The 17,577-nt window shown below is 42.0% G+C and overlaps 1 protein-coding gene across 2 annotated transcripts in view; it reads right to left on the reverse strand.

Annotated features, from left to right (window-relative positions):
• Positions 1–17,577, reverse strand: part of LOC122799547 (BUB3-interacting and GLEBS motif-containing protein ZNF207-like) — a 1,273,851-nt gene that overhangs the window by 220,487 nt on the left and 1,035,787 nt on the right. For both annotated transcript variants that reach the window (XM_044068680.1, XM_044068689.1), the window contains one exon: positions 17,006–17,203. In XM_044068680.1, the coding sequence (XP_043924615.1) occupies positions 17,006–17,203 (198 nt within the window). The remainder of the gene's footprint in view (positions 1–17,005; positions 17,204–17,577) is intronic.

The raw sequence follows: 17,577 nt of genomic DNA on the forward strand, positions 1-17,577 counted from the left end.
GGGATGGGCTCTATATCATTGGGATACTTCCAAGTCCAATGGGAGATATCAAGTCATAGCTGAGCCAGCTTTGAAAGCCTCGAGGAGCACTGACTCCTCTTGGGAAGGATCAGAAGACCAACCACCTTTCTGTCTTAAAAGTTTGAGTACTTCACCAAATGAGACGTCCACAAGGGGTGACCTGGAGGACTCTTCCACTTCATCAAAGTCAGTGTCTTCTGTTAAAGACTCTTGTGGAGACTCTAAATGTCTCCTCTTACTTGTCCACTTCTGAGGGGGCTCTTTGGTTGGAGGCTCTGGAGAGGACTCAAGTACCAGCAGAGTCCTGAATGAGGACTGTCTAAAGGCCTCACCAGACCAGCTGTCATGATGGGACAGGATGAAAAGAAACAGCGTCTACAGTAGACAGATGAGGATGGGGTGGATCAGAGGGGCTTAAGGAAGTCTTTTCCACTGAGCTGGAGAAATCTGTCCACTACATCGAAATCTGAAGGCATGGGAGAATATATTCTCGACTGCACTGGATCCATAGAAGCCTGTGCAGGATGAAACACAATCCTCACTGGCTCCAGACTTGACACAGGGGTCAGAACTGAACCGTCTATTGCTAATGCTCCGAGAAGGAAGGTAAGATTCCGAGAACATCAGAATCAAGTCTGCCTGCCCCCCCAGATCCGGCATCAACAGTATGGCTCCAAGACTCTTCCAGACTCAAGGTCGGTCCTGTCTGGGTCAGAGAAGGTGAAAGAGTCATAGAGGGCCAATTCTTCGGATCTGACACAGACAAATTCAGAAGTCTTGTGTCTGAAATCTCCAAAACCACTGGAGACATCAGAGGAGGAGTCAAAGGCTGAGGGTGTACTGTATGCAAGTCCACGGATACACTGGGAGACTGAGATACAGTAACACCCAATTGAATCTGGGTTCTGAAAATTTTTTTCATCATTCTACCCATATCTGCTTCTGTTAAGCTCCTAGATGACCTGAGGGAAATTAATGTTAAAGGTGGACGGGATATCCATTTAGGAATATCCTGTAGGAAAGGACAGTGCATCCTTGAAGTCACTGACTCCGGTGGAAATTTGTCTGAAGCTAGAGGTGACAGACTCTGACCAAGTCAGATCCAACAGTGTGGATCTGAGTATTTTGATTTGGTTGGAGTTGGACCCGAAGGTGTTGATGGATCCAACAGTTTAGAGATTTTCTTGGTCACAGCCAAGCCCAAAGAAAGTGAAGGAGGACAGCGATCAGAAGAGCACTTCCTCAATTCCTTGCTTTTGTCCGTTGCCTCTCCTAAAACTTTTCTTTAGAAAAGGATGGGGCTCCAGAGACAGAAGGAATGATGGAAGGAAAGAGGCTTTTTAAAATCAACTTGTTTTTCCTTTCTATCAGTGCCCTGTGGTTAAAACTTGCACAAATATCACATTCAGTGTTTAGATGTTCCAGTCCCAGGCAGTAAACGCACTTGGAATGACTATCAGAGTTGGGAATTTTGTGACTGCATGAGGGTCATTTCTTAAAACCAGTTGGCTTCTCAGACATGGCAAAAAAGGAGAACAACCAGCAGAAAAAAGTACAAGAAGCAGACAGACAATACCAACAATGGCACGAGAATACCTAAAGGCAAAACTATGAAAGCCTAATACCAACAATGGTAATCGTGAAGTGCTAACAACAACAGGTAGCAAGCCAGAGAAAACAAGGTCACAGGGCATAACACTAAACTACCAAGTAGAGAGAACTAAAGTCCTCAGAGAAAGAAATAAAATGACTTTTTTAATATCTATAGGGGGAAGAAATCGTGATGGAGATTAGCCAAATAAAGTACCAAAAAGGTATTAAAAAAAAAACAGTATCCACTACAATCCGCTTGAGCTAATGGTGACCACGTCCCACTGCTGAAGAGGCAACCAATATCTGAGGTTGAGGAGAAAAAGGTTATGTTTTAGGGGAGAAGTTTTGAGCTACAGAGCCTAAAGTCTATCAAACTGGTCACAAACAGAACTGACGTCTGATCCGATATCCATCAGTTGAAGAACAGACGAAAAAGACATGAGGTCATATTTACAATGTGTGAAAAGTAAAAAAAATCTTTGTAATAGTTTCTCTCCTTTCCATCTGAATGTCTAACAATGTTATGTGACATTTAAAAAATGCTCCTAGTTTCCCAGTTTCTAAATCTCCTTGAAACATTGGAGGGCCTGGATCACTGTCATCATTTACTTCAGGATTAATGTGCCTCCCCTTTTTTCCACAGTGCTCCACATACCATGAACTATGAAGTCCACAATGTGAGCCTCCTCAGGCTATGCTTGAGGCATCTACGGTCAAGAGCTGATTTGGAAAAGGCTGTCTGAAAGGCAACAATTTGCTGGGAACTTGAACAGCCCACTATTCTAAGCCCTTCTGTATGCAAGGCAGAATTGGGACAGGGTCTCCAATGACTGTGCTGCTGCCAAGTGTTCCGCAGGAGCCCACTGCAGTTTCCTCATATGCAGTCTTGCTAAAGATATCATAAGAATCAATGATGCGCCAAAGCTCATAATTCTCATGAATTCTTGGGCCAAAACTGAGTATTTCAGTGTTTTGTTCTAGACGAATGTAATAAGAAATTCTAATTTGTCTTAAGGCAGAAACAGTCCTCTTCTGGTGTCTAGTAGGTTCCCTAGGAATATCACTGACCTGGCTGAGGTCAGACTGAATTCTGGCATGTTCAAACAGAAGCACAACTTCTGAAAACATTCACGGGTGAAACCCATGGCCTTCTGTAGCTTCTTGTGGGACTGGGTCTGTAAAAAGTGGTTGTCTTAACTTGGGAGTACTCGACTGCCCTTGGTCCACAATGAGCTACTATTATAGTCACATATTCTGTAAATACTCTGGATACAGCAGCTAAGGCTGGCACCAAAGGCCAAGGTAGTAAACCAGGAATGAAACTCCCCACTCTGAATCTGAGAAAGCACCTCTGGCCTTTGTGAATGGGTGGTATGCTGGCAAAGGCTGTTCATGTGCCCACTGCCCTTGTGCAATGAGCCTTAGGTTTAGATTGTACAGACAGGCCCTTTTTATTTTACACAAAAGGGATGCAGTCAGATAACCATCTAGACAAAGTAACTTTAGCCACTGCTTTGCCCAGTCTAGGTTTTGAGAATGTCAAACAATTGATCTGACTTCCTGAATGGTTTAGTCTGTAAGGAACTGACACCCTTCTACCACCAAATGAGACCTAATCCACCAGGATAGGTGTTGTCTGCAAATTTGAGTGAGCTAAACTCTGGCATGAAGTGGATGATATCATTGGGTCCATTGCAGCACTAGAGTCCACTGAAGCACACTCATGTAAAATCTGGCCAAGGGAACCACAAGGACTGTGGAAGACATTAAACCCAGTAGGCAAAGAATCAGTCTTGCTGGTGGGCAGGGGTGATGGAGCACTTGAGTGGCAGTGAGGCATAGGAAGAGCACCCTGGGGTTGACCCACTCCCTGGAGCCGAAGCCTCGTCTCCAAGACTCTTCCAGATCTGAAAGAGGGATAGAACCTGTCTGAATCAAGGTCCGTCAGTTGTACTCTCAGCTCCAGTAAAGGCACTATGGGATAGCTCATATTTGAGATAACAGTGTTCGCGGGGCAGACAGAAAATGGATAAAGTAGAGGGGAGGAGAGGTAGATGGCCCATAACTCCGTACATCCCCAGATGATGGCACCGAGAGAGTCCCAAGCTGAATTTGTGTTCTGAAGGAACTTTCTCTTCATCCTGATGACTGGGCCATGGCTAATGCCACTGAAGGTGGTTTCAACTACCTTCTGCTTGAAGGATCGGTGAGAGTAGTCAGGGGCTCACTGGGTAAAGGGAGAAAGTACAGTTTTGTACCTACCATAAATGTAGATGTCCGAGAGGAATGCATCTGCAGTCTTTACAAATGGGTTGTCCTGTCGTCAGGCAGCCCTTCGGTCGACCGGATTCCAAAGTCTGGGTCTGGCTTCGGCTGGTGTCGCACTTCACCCGACGTCATTGCGGCAGTTATTCGGGTATAAAGGCATCAGCCGACGCCATTTTCCTCAGTGTTTCTTGCCCCAGATGCCAGGTGCCCTCTTGGATGGCTAAATTTGGATAAATGCCAAAGTTTCCAAATAGTAGAGAGCAAACACATAAACTAAGCATGTATGTACATATATACAAACAAATACACCATAATAGATCCCCCCCAAGCTAGCTGAAGATTGGCAAATACCCTAGGAGTACCTCAGAGGGGAAGGAGGGTGGGTAATCCTGACTGCAGATGCATTCCTCTCGGACATCTACATTTATGGTAGGTACAAAACTGTACTATGTCCTTCAAGGATGCATCTGCAGTCTTTACAAATGGGTAGAATACCATAGCTAAACTAGCGGAGGAGGAAATGAGAAGAGATTATGGTGTAGTTAGGATCCCTTGCAAAACAGCAGTGGCAAAACCAGCACGGGATCTAGAGTATAGAGGTAAGTTATAATGCTTGGCAAATGTATGCACGGAGGTCCAAGTAGCAACCTCTATAATGTCCTTGGTAGCCACTCCTCGTAAGAAAGCTGTGGTAGTGGCTGTAGCCCTTGTGGAGTGAGGCCTGATGTTCTCTGGAGTTTTCTTTCCATGGTAGGAGTAACAAAATCTAATGCAATTTCCTATCCATTTGGAGATTGTCTGTTTAGAAATTGTTTTTCCTTCCTTTCCTGCTGCATATGCTACCAGAAGCTGGTCAGTTTTTCTATTGTTTTTTGTCCTGTCCAGGTAGTAGCGTAATTGTCTGTGTACATCCAAGGTATGTAAGAGCCTTTCTCCCTGTTCTGTGGGTTGGGGAAGAATGTAGGAAGGTGGATAGCCTGATTTAAAGATACTCTGGATACCACCTTAGGCATAAATGTAGGATTTGTTCTCATGGACACTCTATCTTGATGGAAGATTAGGAAGGGTTGCACTGCCATTAATGCCTGTAGTTCAGAGACCCTTCTTGCTGAAGTTATTGCCAGCAGGAAAGCAGTCTTCCAGGATAAGTATTGTAATTCTGCTGTTGCTGCTGGTTCGAAAGGAGGAAGAGTCAGTTTTTCTAGCACAAAGTTCAAGTCCCATGCTGGCAATGGAGGTTTTCTGGGAGGTTTCACATTTTTAATTCCTCTCAGAAACAGTCTGAGCAGAGGATGCGAGAAGACAGGAGGATCCAAGCTGTATTCTGCTGAAATAGCTGATGCATGTATCTTGATGGAAGAGTAGGACAGGCCTGTATGGAAGAGCACCGCCAAGTACTCCAGGATGTTGGCTATGTTCACCAGTGTCACATCTTGCCCTTTTGCAGTACTCCAGATGAGATATCTTTTCCATTTTGCTGCATAATTCTTTCTTGTTGAAGGTCTACGAGCCTCCAGGATTATGTCTTTAACCCTTTGGGATAAATTTGGGTTAATTGCTGTTATGTAATGTTCCAGGCAGTTAGCTGCAGAGTTTTTAGGTTTGGATGCAGGATGTTGTAGTTGTTCTGTGTTAGCAGTAATGGGATCAGGGGCAGTGTCCATATTTGTTCCCGGGACATGCTCCTCAGCAGTGGATACCAATGTTGTCTTGGCCAGTCTGGGGCTATCAGAATGATCCTCGGATGTTCCTCTTTGATCTTCAGAAGCACCTTGTGCATCAAAGGAAGTGGAGGGAAGGCGTATGCTGTCAGGCTTTTCCAACTGAAAGATAGGGAGTCCACCTTCCAAGCAAGTGTGTGGTAAATCCTTGTGCAGAATTTCTTCAACTGATGATTGAATGGGGATGCAAACAAGTCTATTTGTGGTAATCCCCATTCTCTTGTGATGGTTTTGAAGATGTCCGGATGCAGCATCCATTCGTGGGCATCTGTTGTAGTTCTGCTTAATATGTCTGCTAGAATGTTTTCCTTCCCTGGTACATAAATTGCCTGTAACTGAATGTTGTAGCTCAGAGCCACATCCCATAGGTCCAGTGCCAGCCGGCATAGAGGGTATGAGTCTGTGCCTCCCTGTTTGTTGATGTACCACATAACTGTGGTGTTGTCTGTCCTTATCATCAACTGGCCTTCTTGGAGAAAAGGTCTGAATCCCTGGATTGCCAATTTTACTGCCATCATTTCTTTTAGATTTATGTGCAGATGCAGCTGGTCTTGAGTCCATAGGCCTTGAATGCACTTGCCCATCATGTGTGGCCCCCAACCGAGGTCTGAGGCATCTGTCGTGATGGTTTGTCTTGGTTGACTTTTGCAGAAGGGCAATCCTGTGTTTGATTGGCAGGCCTGAGCCCACCATAGGAACTCTTGCTTCAGGCATGGGATCATTGGAATTTTGGTTTCTAGGCTGTGCTGGTGCTGGGACCACAAATTCTTTAGGTACCACTGTAGCTTTCTCATATGCAGCCTGGCATGAGGGACCAGTATTATGCAGGATGCCATGAAGCCTAGAGCTTGTAGCACTTTTCTTGCAGTTAAATGGTTCTGCTTTGTTAATGCCAAGAAGTAGAGAGGAAGTTGCTCTTTCTTTTCTGTAGTTAGAAATGCCATTTGTTTTGATGTGTCCAGTTCTGCACCCAGAAAGGTTATTCTTTGGGATGGAATCAGCCTTGACTTTTTGTATTGACTGTATATCCCAGGGCTTGCAGCAGGTAGATGACTCTTTGTAAGTCTTCTGTTAGTTTGTTTTGTTGTCCGCTTGTATCAGGCAGTCGTCCAGGTAGGGATAGATTTGAATCCCTGAAGTCTGCAATGAGCGATTACTGATGCCAGGCATTTCGTGAACACTCTGGGCGCAGTAGATAAGCCAAAGGGCAATGCTGAGAATTGATAATGCTCTGATCCTGCAAGAAATCTGAGGTATCTTCTGCAAATTGGTCTTATGGGGACATGCAGGTATGCCTCCTTGAGATCTAGAGTTACCAGCCAAGACTCCTTGCCCAGCATGGGAAGAAGCTGCTGTAGGGTCAGCATTTTGAATTTTGGAACAATGAGGAATGTGTTTAAAGCGGACAGATCTAGAATAGGCCTCCATTTGTTTTCTTTTCTTGGTACCAGGAAGAGTCTGGAGTAAAATCCCTTCCCTTGCTCCATAGATGGTACCTTTTCCACAGCTCTCATTTTTAATAATTGAGATATTTGTTTTAGAGCTTCTGTCCTTTGAGTAGGTGGTAGGTTCGGCATTCCTCTCTTTCCTGGTAGAGTATGGAAATGGAATCTGTAACCTTGGTCTATAGTTTGCAAAATCCATTTTTCTCTTGTAATGCAGTGCCAGTTTCTTGAAAATAAGGTTAGCTTTCCGCCTAAAGGTGCTTCTAGTTGTTCCCTGGTAGGCGGTGCCACCGCCAAGTCACTGTGATTGAGTTGTTGTAGTGGTGGTGGCTGTATCCGTGCCTCGTTGGTTGTTACCCTGCCACTGGCGACCCCTGTAGGCACCCCTGGATTGGTTTCTGCCTCTAGAGCGCCTATTCCTGCCTCTTTGTGCCTTAGAGGAGTCTGGAAAGGACCAATTCTTGGAGGGCCAGTTCCTGCTAAACCTTGGAGGTTGAACTTGCAAGAAATCTTTCACTGTTTGCACAGATTTTGCTTTCTCTTCCATCTTTTTTAGTACCTGCTGTGCAGGGGAACCAAATAAATTGACCTTGTCCATAGGTGCATCCAAAAGCTTAGATTTGACATGGTCTGGTAATGCCTGTTCTTTCAACCATGCATGCCTCCTGATAACTGTGCCAGTCATGGCTGATCTAAAGGAAGCCTCCAGTGCATCATAGCCACATTTTAAAGAATGGTTACTAACCTGCTGTATGTTATGTACCATTTCTTGAACATACTTTTTATCTAAAGATTCTTCAGAGGACAGCTTTTTAGTCAACTGGTCAAGCATAAACTCTTAATATTGAATCATATGAAATTGGCAGTTCAAAGCTCTAGCTGACAAAGTAGCAGAGGTGTAAACTTTTTTACCCCATCTCTCTAAGGACCTGGATTCCCTTTCAGAGGGGAGAGGGTTTTTAGAAGAAGTAGCTGCTACAGCTTTTGGACCCTGGGAGATAGTCTCTGGATCTGCAAAAGGAGCCTTATATAAGTGGTGATGAGTGTCCGGGACCCTGTAGTACCTACTGGGCTTAGCAGGAGCCGGAGGTAAAGTATCAGGAGCAGTGCAAGCATCATTAAATGCATCATCAACAACAGAAAGAACTGGAGGTATAGCTAAAGGCCTATGCTGTGGCAAATGTAGAAAGGTCCTAAGCCTTTTTCTAGAGTCTGAGAAATCTTGGCCCTGCCACTGAAAATGTTCCCTCATAGCATGTAAAGTTTCCCCAAAGGAAAATTCCTCAGGAGGAGAGGCTGAAGGGATGGACTCCTCAGCATCAGAGTCTTCGTAAGGAGAATAAGAAGCCTCAGGAGGGTCTGTATGTTCTGAGTCATCAGAGGAATCATCTGTGGTTACTGGCTCAGGGGGCTCTGCTCTAGGCCTCTTTTCTGGAGGAGGGAGAGAGGCCCTGTCTGGGTGAGGCTGGGCTCCACGAATTAAAGAGATGAGATCCTCAGCCAAAGAAAGCATATGGGAGCTGGTGCTGGGCCTGTGAGTGGGGGGCTTGGCAGGCACAGGTTTTGATGCTTTGGCTGCTTTAGCCCTGGCAAAGGCCTTAATAGAAATAGCTGGAGGAGGCCTAGCAGCTCCACGTGCAGGGGTAGAAATATCCAGGGGGATGGTGTCTGATAAATCCTGTGAAACCGCAACAGAAGGTTGGATTTCAGAAGCCGTTTCTACCAGGTTAGAAGAGGCCTCGGTAGAAGGCACGTTATCGGCTGAAGAAAGAACCGCTTGCTCGGCTTCGGCCGAAACCGAGACACTCGTGGTTTGCTTAACCGCGGTTTCGGCTGAAACCGCGGACCGCGAGTGTCGGTCCTTTTCTTTGCGTTTCTTGGTTATTTGCGTAGTCGGAGGATCCGACGGCATAATGTAGGCAAAATCGGAGCCGAAAATCTGTTCAGCAAAGTCCGATCGACGTCTAAGCGTCCGCCGGTTAAAAGAAGCACAGGCTAGACAAGATGCTACGTCGTGGTCTGGGCCTAAACAATGTATGCAATAGGAGTGGAAATCTTTATGAGGTATTTGTTTCCCACAAGATAAACAGTTATTAACTTTCTCTGACATCGGCTGAGGCAAGAAAGAGTCCCCAACGGGGTACTTAGCTTTATAGAAGTCTTCGAAGTAGTATTCGGTAGTAGTAATCTCTGGATCTGACCGACCTGCACTTGCGAACAGCTTCTGCTTCGGGCGCCACGCGGCAAGAAAGACTGAGGAAAATGGCGTCGGCTGATGCCTTTATACCCGAATAACTGCCGCAACGACGTCGGGTGAAGTGCGACACCAGCCGAAGCCAGACCCAGACTTTGGAATCCGGCCGACCGAAGGGCTGCCTGACGACAGGACAACCCATTTGTAAAGACTGCAGATGCATCCTTGAAGGACATCTGGAACTGAGAGGAGATGAATGAATCCGAGGAGCTGTCATCTCTGAATATTGTGGTAATTTGGGATCTGAACCTGAAGTGAGTGTCAGATGTGGGGAGCACTTACAGAACTCCTCAGAGTCTGACTTTTCTTTTTTCTTTGTCTTTTTTTCCTTTCTTCTTTTATTTATCTTTCTTGACGCTCTTGCTTTTTTTTTCCTTCTCTTTGTCTGTCCTTGGACCTCTTCTCTTTACTGGTGGGTGAGAAGGTAGCAGCAGAAGTAGCAAAGAATGGAAAACCCTAAGGAGGAAGGAATCTCTTCATGATTAACTTCTCCCTTCAAGTCTGCAGACCCGGGAGCTAACAGAGCTGCAGACCTGACACAGAGTGTTGAGGTGAGCAGCACCCAAGCAATAAACATGCAAGGAGTCGGGGTCCTGGGGTGGGAGCTTATTCCCAGACTAAGTACATACATCTTTTTTTAATCTCTGTCAGCCATTATGGCAGAAGACAAACATGTGCAATGAAAAGCTCCTAAATCACTAAAATATGACTAAGAAATCATCTAGCTATAACTATATAACTGTAACTATAACTATTCAACTAGGTACATATCTACCAATACCACCAGCAAAAAATATATATGAAATATGGTATACTTTATATGCTTAACATACTCTAATCTACCCAACTAGAATAAAATTCTAACACTAACAGCACACTCCATATACCTAATTTACCTAATAGCACTAATATCTACTAACTGGAGAAAGAGAATTTCTCTCTCTGTATAGGAAGGAGTAGAAAAAAGGCAAAATCTGCCACATCAACACCAAAAAGGATATTGGAAATTAGAGCCCTCTATGACGCAACCAAACACATCAGGCAGCAAACAAGATCTAAGGTACTGAGGTGGTGTTCAGTGAATTATGGGTAGGAGAGGAGTCGGGGCCCTGGAATCAAAGTGCGACTGAATTAGTGCCAAGGTCCGATTAGTAGGATCTGACAACCCATTGCTGAATACGATGAAAACAGACATTGGATCAAGTAGGTTACTAACTTTTATCATATTTTGCAATAAAAATTTCTAAATTGTCCCAGCATCTAAGTTCACATTACCATACACAGATCTTAATTTTATTGATGTTTTTTCGTTTTTACACAAAACATTGGTGAATTCTAAAAGTTCTTTAAAAAGGCACATAGTCAGACTTCTATTTTTTAGAATTTGTTTTTTTCTAGCAACAGCAATGGGCAAAACAAGGAGTATAATCTGTTACTGCATAAAGAACAGGAATATTTATGAGCACTGTTACTCTCTACAATTCACAATTATCTGACCACTAAACAAATCATCAATTTCTTTTCAAAAGGCAGCCATTTTCCTGCAGTCTTCAAATACTTGTACCCAATCAGCTTTGCCCATTTCATTACACCTCCAACAAGCAGCTGAGATGCCCATTTTCCAATATTTTAAGAGGAACAACAAAGATTACACAATGAATGCTCACTGCTATTCAAAAACGAGCACTATGACTGGACGGCTCAACCAGTATGCCTACTGTAAATCGAGCATATACCAATAGAAAAAAGTCTTGTCGCTGAAGTATCACTCAGTGGCCGATCTTTCTATTAGCATACACTGGGGAACAGCAAAAGAGAGAAAAATCAGGTATCTTCTGCAAAACTAAAAAACAGAAACATACCTAATTTTCCATGTATTATTCTGCTGTCAGTTGTAAAATCCTAACTTTTAAAACATTAAAAACAGCAATGGAGATGCTATTTTCTCTGTTGCTTCCCCCCATACTGCACTGCTGTAAAAGCTTGGGAATGCAAGTCCCATACACATGAGCACAAGAGAAGACAAAGCAGAAGACTGAACAGCCTGTGACAACCCTCCACTCAACCAGTAATCAAGGAACCTCAATCATTACTACTGGCAATAGTGGGGGACATACATTGGGAGGATAAGGTTCACACACAGTATTTCCAGATGCAGCTCTCTGCATCAACTGCAATTTCCCTTAAGAGCACACAGAGACCACAGTCAAGCTGGGGCTGGTTTCTCCTCCTTTTTCCAGATCTCTTGTAAGACTCTCCATTGGCACAGCTACAGAGTTGAGATCTCAGCTGGGTGGCCAAGGGAAGACCTCCAGCACCATCTCTGTCCAACCAGTGCTTCGTGTTCCTGCCCAAGTAGCTGACACACACTCTCTTTGAGGTTTGATTCACACACACACACACACACACACACACACACACACACACACACCTGGGAAAGGCTGACACAGGTTTACTAGCTATGCCCCCTTTTGCCCATACTATAAGGTAGTTATCACTGCCACCAGCCTGCTCCTTATCAGCTACTTTAAGGCCCTTAAAGGGTGTCAAATCTTAATGTGTAATGTTACTATTAATACAAATAGTAGTTTGACCAAGAGCAAGGCTATTAGGAGTGGCCTACAGTGTCACCAAATAAATATGCAAGTACCCTCACAACTTAAATAGCTCTACAAGGACCAGCCACAATGAAATGTTTAAATATATTTAATAAATAATAAAAGAACAGGAAAATACTTAATATATAATTAGAGTGACAGAGTTCAAAGCAACAGGAAATATTTAAAACACTGCAAGACAGTCTCAAATAAATAAAGAAAAACATCTAAATTAAGCTTTGCTATATTCCTGACTGTACCTAAGAGAATTCCTATACCCTACTAACTTGCTATTAGAGCCAGGCAGATCTGGTGAATGGATCTTCTTTAGTTGTTGTCAGGTCAAAGATAGAATAAAGAATGTTGTCTCTCAGAGTTCTCAAATTAAAATCTCAAATATTACTGTTGGGCTAGCTTGCAGAATTTCATCATTTCTTGCCATCTGACTCCTAGTACCCAGGTCCCAAAACAACCACCGATGGCAGCTGGTAGCATTTAGCATCTACCTGTAAAAATACATAGACAGTTTTAAAAATAAAAAGAACTTGAAGAGATTATGTGAACCTCTGTTACAACCGGGGGTGGCACAGGCTTGTGCTGTGAGTAACTGTGGTACTCTCCCTTGCAATGGATGTAATTTTTGTGCATATATAGACACCAGTGGAGAATTCAAGCATCCAGATATGAATAGTGTTTAAATTTAAGCTCTCAGCAAATTGCAATAGTGTCAACATTATCTACTTGGCCCATTGTCTGGCCTGTATGTCATTCTATGTTGGTAAGACCACCAGGAGACTTGGGGATAGAATGAGAGAGCATTGTTAAGATATAGGGAGATTAGAAGAAACAAATGCTTTGGCGAGACATGTTGAGAGGCATGGAGACGCACACAGATTTTTTTTTTTTTTATCAATTGAGTTGTTCTGAAATGGTATAAAATGGGGGGTTTGTTCTGTTTTTATTGTCTGATGAAGTGGCTTAGTCCACGAAAGCACTCACCGATTTCAAAGTATATCTTTTCCAGTATAAACTAGATAAAATCTGACGAAATAGTTTCAATAATCAACTTTTACTGTCATCATTTAATAAGTCATTTGATCCACTAGTTTCCAAGAAGTTCCAATAGTTCCTGTCAAAATTATGACTACAGAATTTAATAATGTATACAGTTTAGATAAATTTCCCTTACAAGAGATGTTACAATTAGTCTTGATAGCGCTAAAATGGGTCTCCATGATCCATCCTTTCTTGGTACTATGAACAGTTAGAGTAAAAGTCTGTGGCAGCTTGTTTGGATGCCTGCACGATGGACCTTACTGGAATGGGTGAGATGCTAACAGAAAATGGACAGACAGCCTTCAATCTTTTGGGTCTGTGAGGCAGGAGAAGGATGGTGTTTTGGTTTGTTGGGGTAGGCAGTGGTATAAAGACACTTGAATTTTTACTGAGTCTCCAACTTGAGGACTCACAGACTTCCCGCTTTCACAAGTCTGGCAGTTCTTTTGGGTAGCTGTCTCTTACTTTTCTGTAAAATGTCGACAGTGGTCAGAAATAAGGGCAGAAGCTGTATAACAAATCAACTCTTAAAAGACTTTAAAATATTCCTTTGCAAAAATGTTTGTGATCTACAAGTAGTGGAGAAAACATGAATGTCACTGGATGGCTCCAAGGGGAATTAAAACCTTTCAGGAAAGAAAACATTTATATTTTTCATAATCTGGTTCTGCCGGAGGTATTTCCTGCATCTGTAAAGTTATTACTGCAAGATTTGGTAAAGGCACCAATATTGGTGCTGTTTTGATTTTTAACGAGTGAGGCACTCAAACAGGAGTGCTATACGAGTACTATAATGGCTGGCTTTATGATCCCGGATTTGGAAGCCATCAAAGTAAATTCTCTAATGAAATGGTTTAGGACTTGAATTATTCAGAAGTTTTAGTTGCTGCCTTTTTCATTTTCTAAATTTTTCTCTGCTTCCCTCTTTCACTGCTGTGAGTTTAGATTGAAGGACTGGGGGGAAATAAATGAGTTTGATCTGGTGGATGAGTAATCACCCTTGAAATGGAGGGAGTTCCTAGCACTGCCACTGTCAGAACACATCTGTCTGAAACTATGTCACTAAAGAGAAAAGCAACTTGTTGGACTGTCCTTTGTTTTGAGGAGATTCCAGAATTCCTTCTGGAACCCCCATCATTACTTTTTAAACATTTGTTTACCCACATTTTGTTCAGACTGTTTATTTTGTTTTTTGCCAGAATTGGATGAGCGGTTAGATAATCCCTTAGAATATTTGGAAAAGGTGGGCTGAATGAATTATCACTTGTGACACAGGCAAACTTACTTTTATATAAAGGTAATAAAGTTTACATTTACAAACCTTGTACACCACACACGTTGTTCTATACTATAAAATCAAAGTAACATTACATACACTGTTCAATTTCTGCCTTCTCTTAAACCTCATTCCTCCTCAAAAACATTTTTTCTGCATGCATTGTTCCCACAATTTCCATTGTTTTTCTAATTTACTCCTACCCTTTTCTGAAGATACTCTTTCTTTTCTTTTCTCTGTTACAATATTCACTATTTCAAGTATAGCTGGTTTATACTTTGATTTCCATTTTCTAGTAACTGTTTTTTGTCAGCCACCAAAATTAAAGTTAACAAGGCCTTACTATGTCTGAGCAATTCAGATCCTGTATCCAAGCTCAAAAAAAATATTTCCTTAGTTACACCCATTTGCTCACCCAGTATACCTGACAGAGTACTCTGTAGGGAATTTTTTAAAGTCTGGCCAACTCATTACGCTCAGAGAATATATGCTACCAGGTACCTCTTTCTTCCCATTACACTTCCAACATTTGTATCTACCCATGGAAAAAATATCTGCAGTCTATCTGGGGTATAAAATTACCTATGCAAACACTCTCAGGCAAAAATCCTAAACCTTCTAGATTTTGTTGCATACTTGAGAGCCATAATATGTCCTCCCATCATTTCTTTGTGAATTGTTTCTCTAATCTCTCTTCCCAATCTTTTCTGACCTCCTCAAGTTGATTCCTATAGTTCCCGTACAATATTTTACATGCCCTACCAACTATCCCTTTTTTAACAGCAGCTTCTGTTCCAGATTCAATTAAAAACTCAACCAATGCAGGTCTTTCATTTAGGATAGACTCTATCAGTCCTTGATAGGGAAGGCAATCTCTATCCTGCAATCTAAATGTCTTCTTCGCCTCTTCCCATTCTATTACCTTTTCCTCTCTAAATTGTTTCCAATATCTCGGTCCCTTTGCCAGCTTCCTCCAGTAAATTCCAGCCCCTCTTGCCTATTCCCTGTACTCCTAATTGCAGTCAAACCTATTGGCAGAATCTTGTCTCTCAATTTCCTTGTTGTCTTAGTTCTTAATAATACTTTCTGCTACTTTATGAATATAATATTCTGTGCAACTATTACTCTCCTTAAGGAATCCCAAACTTACCTTGTTTTTGAATTATACTTCATCATCCCTTTCCACTTGGAACTGTAGCTTCCTGCTTACGTTATGTATGAGGGCTGAAAAATCTTAAAGAGATTCCCTGTAGCTACTTACTGCTTTCATCACACTTTCTGATAACCTCTGCAGCAGAGGAACCAAAAACTCAATCTCTATCCAAGACAGAAATTTCACATCATCTGAGAGGTTCGGAGAACACAGCCAGGCAATACCCCTGGAAGGATTATCAACTAAGTTGTTCACACACTGAAAACTACAAGTTGTGACTTGTACAATGCAAGAAATTAAATTATATAAAGCAGATTTTTCCTCACAAGAACCCGCAGATAAAATGTTCCTCATACTTTCACAATTAGTCAGAAAAAAATTAACATACAAGCCTGACAATTCAAAATTCTGAAAATAAATGTTGCAAAAGCATTCACTTTTTACCCATACTTATAATCTTCCCATCCTTATCAGGAAGGGTAGGGTTGGAATTACATGTTTAACAGCAGTAGGATCTAAAGCTAGAGCTGCTGGGTCATGTTAGGGAGGAGTGAATAAAAAATTAAAAAACTAAGGAACGTTACACATTCCATCTGCTTTGTTAGGGGCATCAGGCTGACTACCAACAAAAATCGCAAGTAGTGACATACATATCCTCCAGAGCTGACAGAACTGGGGGGAATGGGGGGGAGCATCCAGAAATTCCTTCTGTAACAGTTCATAGTATTTTCTGAGGGACTGAGAAATGTCTCTGTTCTGCCACTGAAAACATTGACACATTATGAAAACAGTTTCAGAGAAAGAGAACCTCCACAGGCAGAATCAAAATTGAGCTCTCCAATGAGTCTTAATAAAAAAAAAATGAGGAGAAAACCCTGTATCTATCTATCCCTTTTTATCTTACTGTCCACATTTAGAATCTTGAACCTCTTCAAGAAAAAAGGTACCCCTCTTTCTTTTACCAGAAACCACCTGATAAGAATCAATAGCCTGAATTAAACCTGAGCCAGACCCAGTAAACTACTCCTAAGGAAATTTGAGGTGGAGTAGATACATGGGGATATGGCAAGTCCAGAATTCAGTACTGTGGGTGTCAGCATGGGCATTTATCAGTGTTCCCATGTTGAGATCCTGTGTTTTGACCGATCATTGGACAGCTTATAGTAAACTCTTAAATATATACACTTAGTCCTGGGTCATAGCACTTTTATGCTCATCAACAGATATAGACAATGATTCTAGTGAACCTCCAGTCTGGCACACTAAAGAACAAAAGGGTGGTTAACTATAAGCCAATATGGATTTCTCCACAATTAAACAATAAGCTGTTTTCTAATCGATGACATGTATATGAAAACAGTACTGCAGAAACACAAATTTTATATTACACCCACTTGACTATACACAATCACGTTTTTCATTTAAGCATGTAATTCATTGATGAAAAGCAGAAATAAATTAAAAAACATTCATACCACAGTGAGAGAATAACTTAAGTACTATGTATACAAGATTAGACTTTTAAAACATAGAACATTTTACTCTCATTAAAAAAATCAACTCTGGGAACAAAATATAAATTCTTAAAAAAATGACCATGTTGCATTTAAATGCCACTCACCAGGGAGACGTCCTCTGTTGGGTGCACAATATTAGAAGTGCTTGAAGATGGATCAAGGATCACAGGCTTTGAGTTGTCAGCTTTGTTTGGAATTTCTGTGGTAAGACTGCTTGCAGCATTTAATGGTTCTTTGGAGGGTCCTGGAGTGGTCAAAGGCTTGAAATCGATTCCAACAGGAGCAGAGTGTACAGGGGGTACCTGATTTAAAGACAGCGTATAAAAACAGTGCTTTAAAAAGGATTCAGTGAGAAGTAAACTTAACAGTCTACATCAAATGTACAAACAAAAAAAATTAACAGCAAACCCTTATCCTACCTAGCCTCTCCATGTTGCTAGCTAACGGATAATTACAGATCCTACTTAAACATGAGTTGATTTTTTTTTTACTCCCCACCCCCTAAGTACTGCCTTATGTCTGCTGCATAAATTAATTCTGTTAATGGTTTTAATTCTACCTGTTTTGAAAGACTGTTCAAATTACACATCATACTTTATGTCTAACAATACTTCATTCTGGCTAACTGATACATCCATATGGTAAATTTAAATTCTTCTTCTTCTTCCATGTTTAT

The sequence above is a fragment of the Protopterus annectens genome, chromosome 1.part0 (assembly GCF_019279795.1).
Source record: "Protopterus annectens isolate FY-2018-M chromosome 1.part0, PAN1.0, whole genome shotgun sequence".
NCBI lineage: Eukaryota > Metazoa > Chordata > Ceratodontiformes > Protopteridae > Protopterus > Protopterus annectens.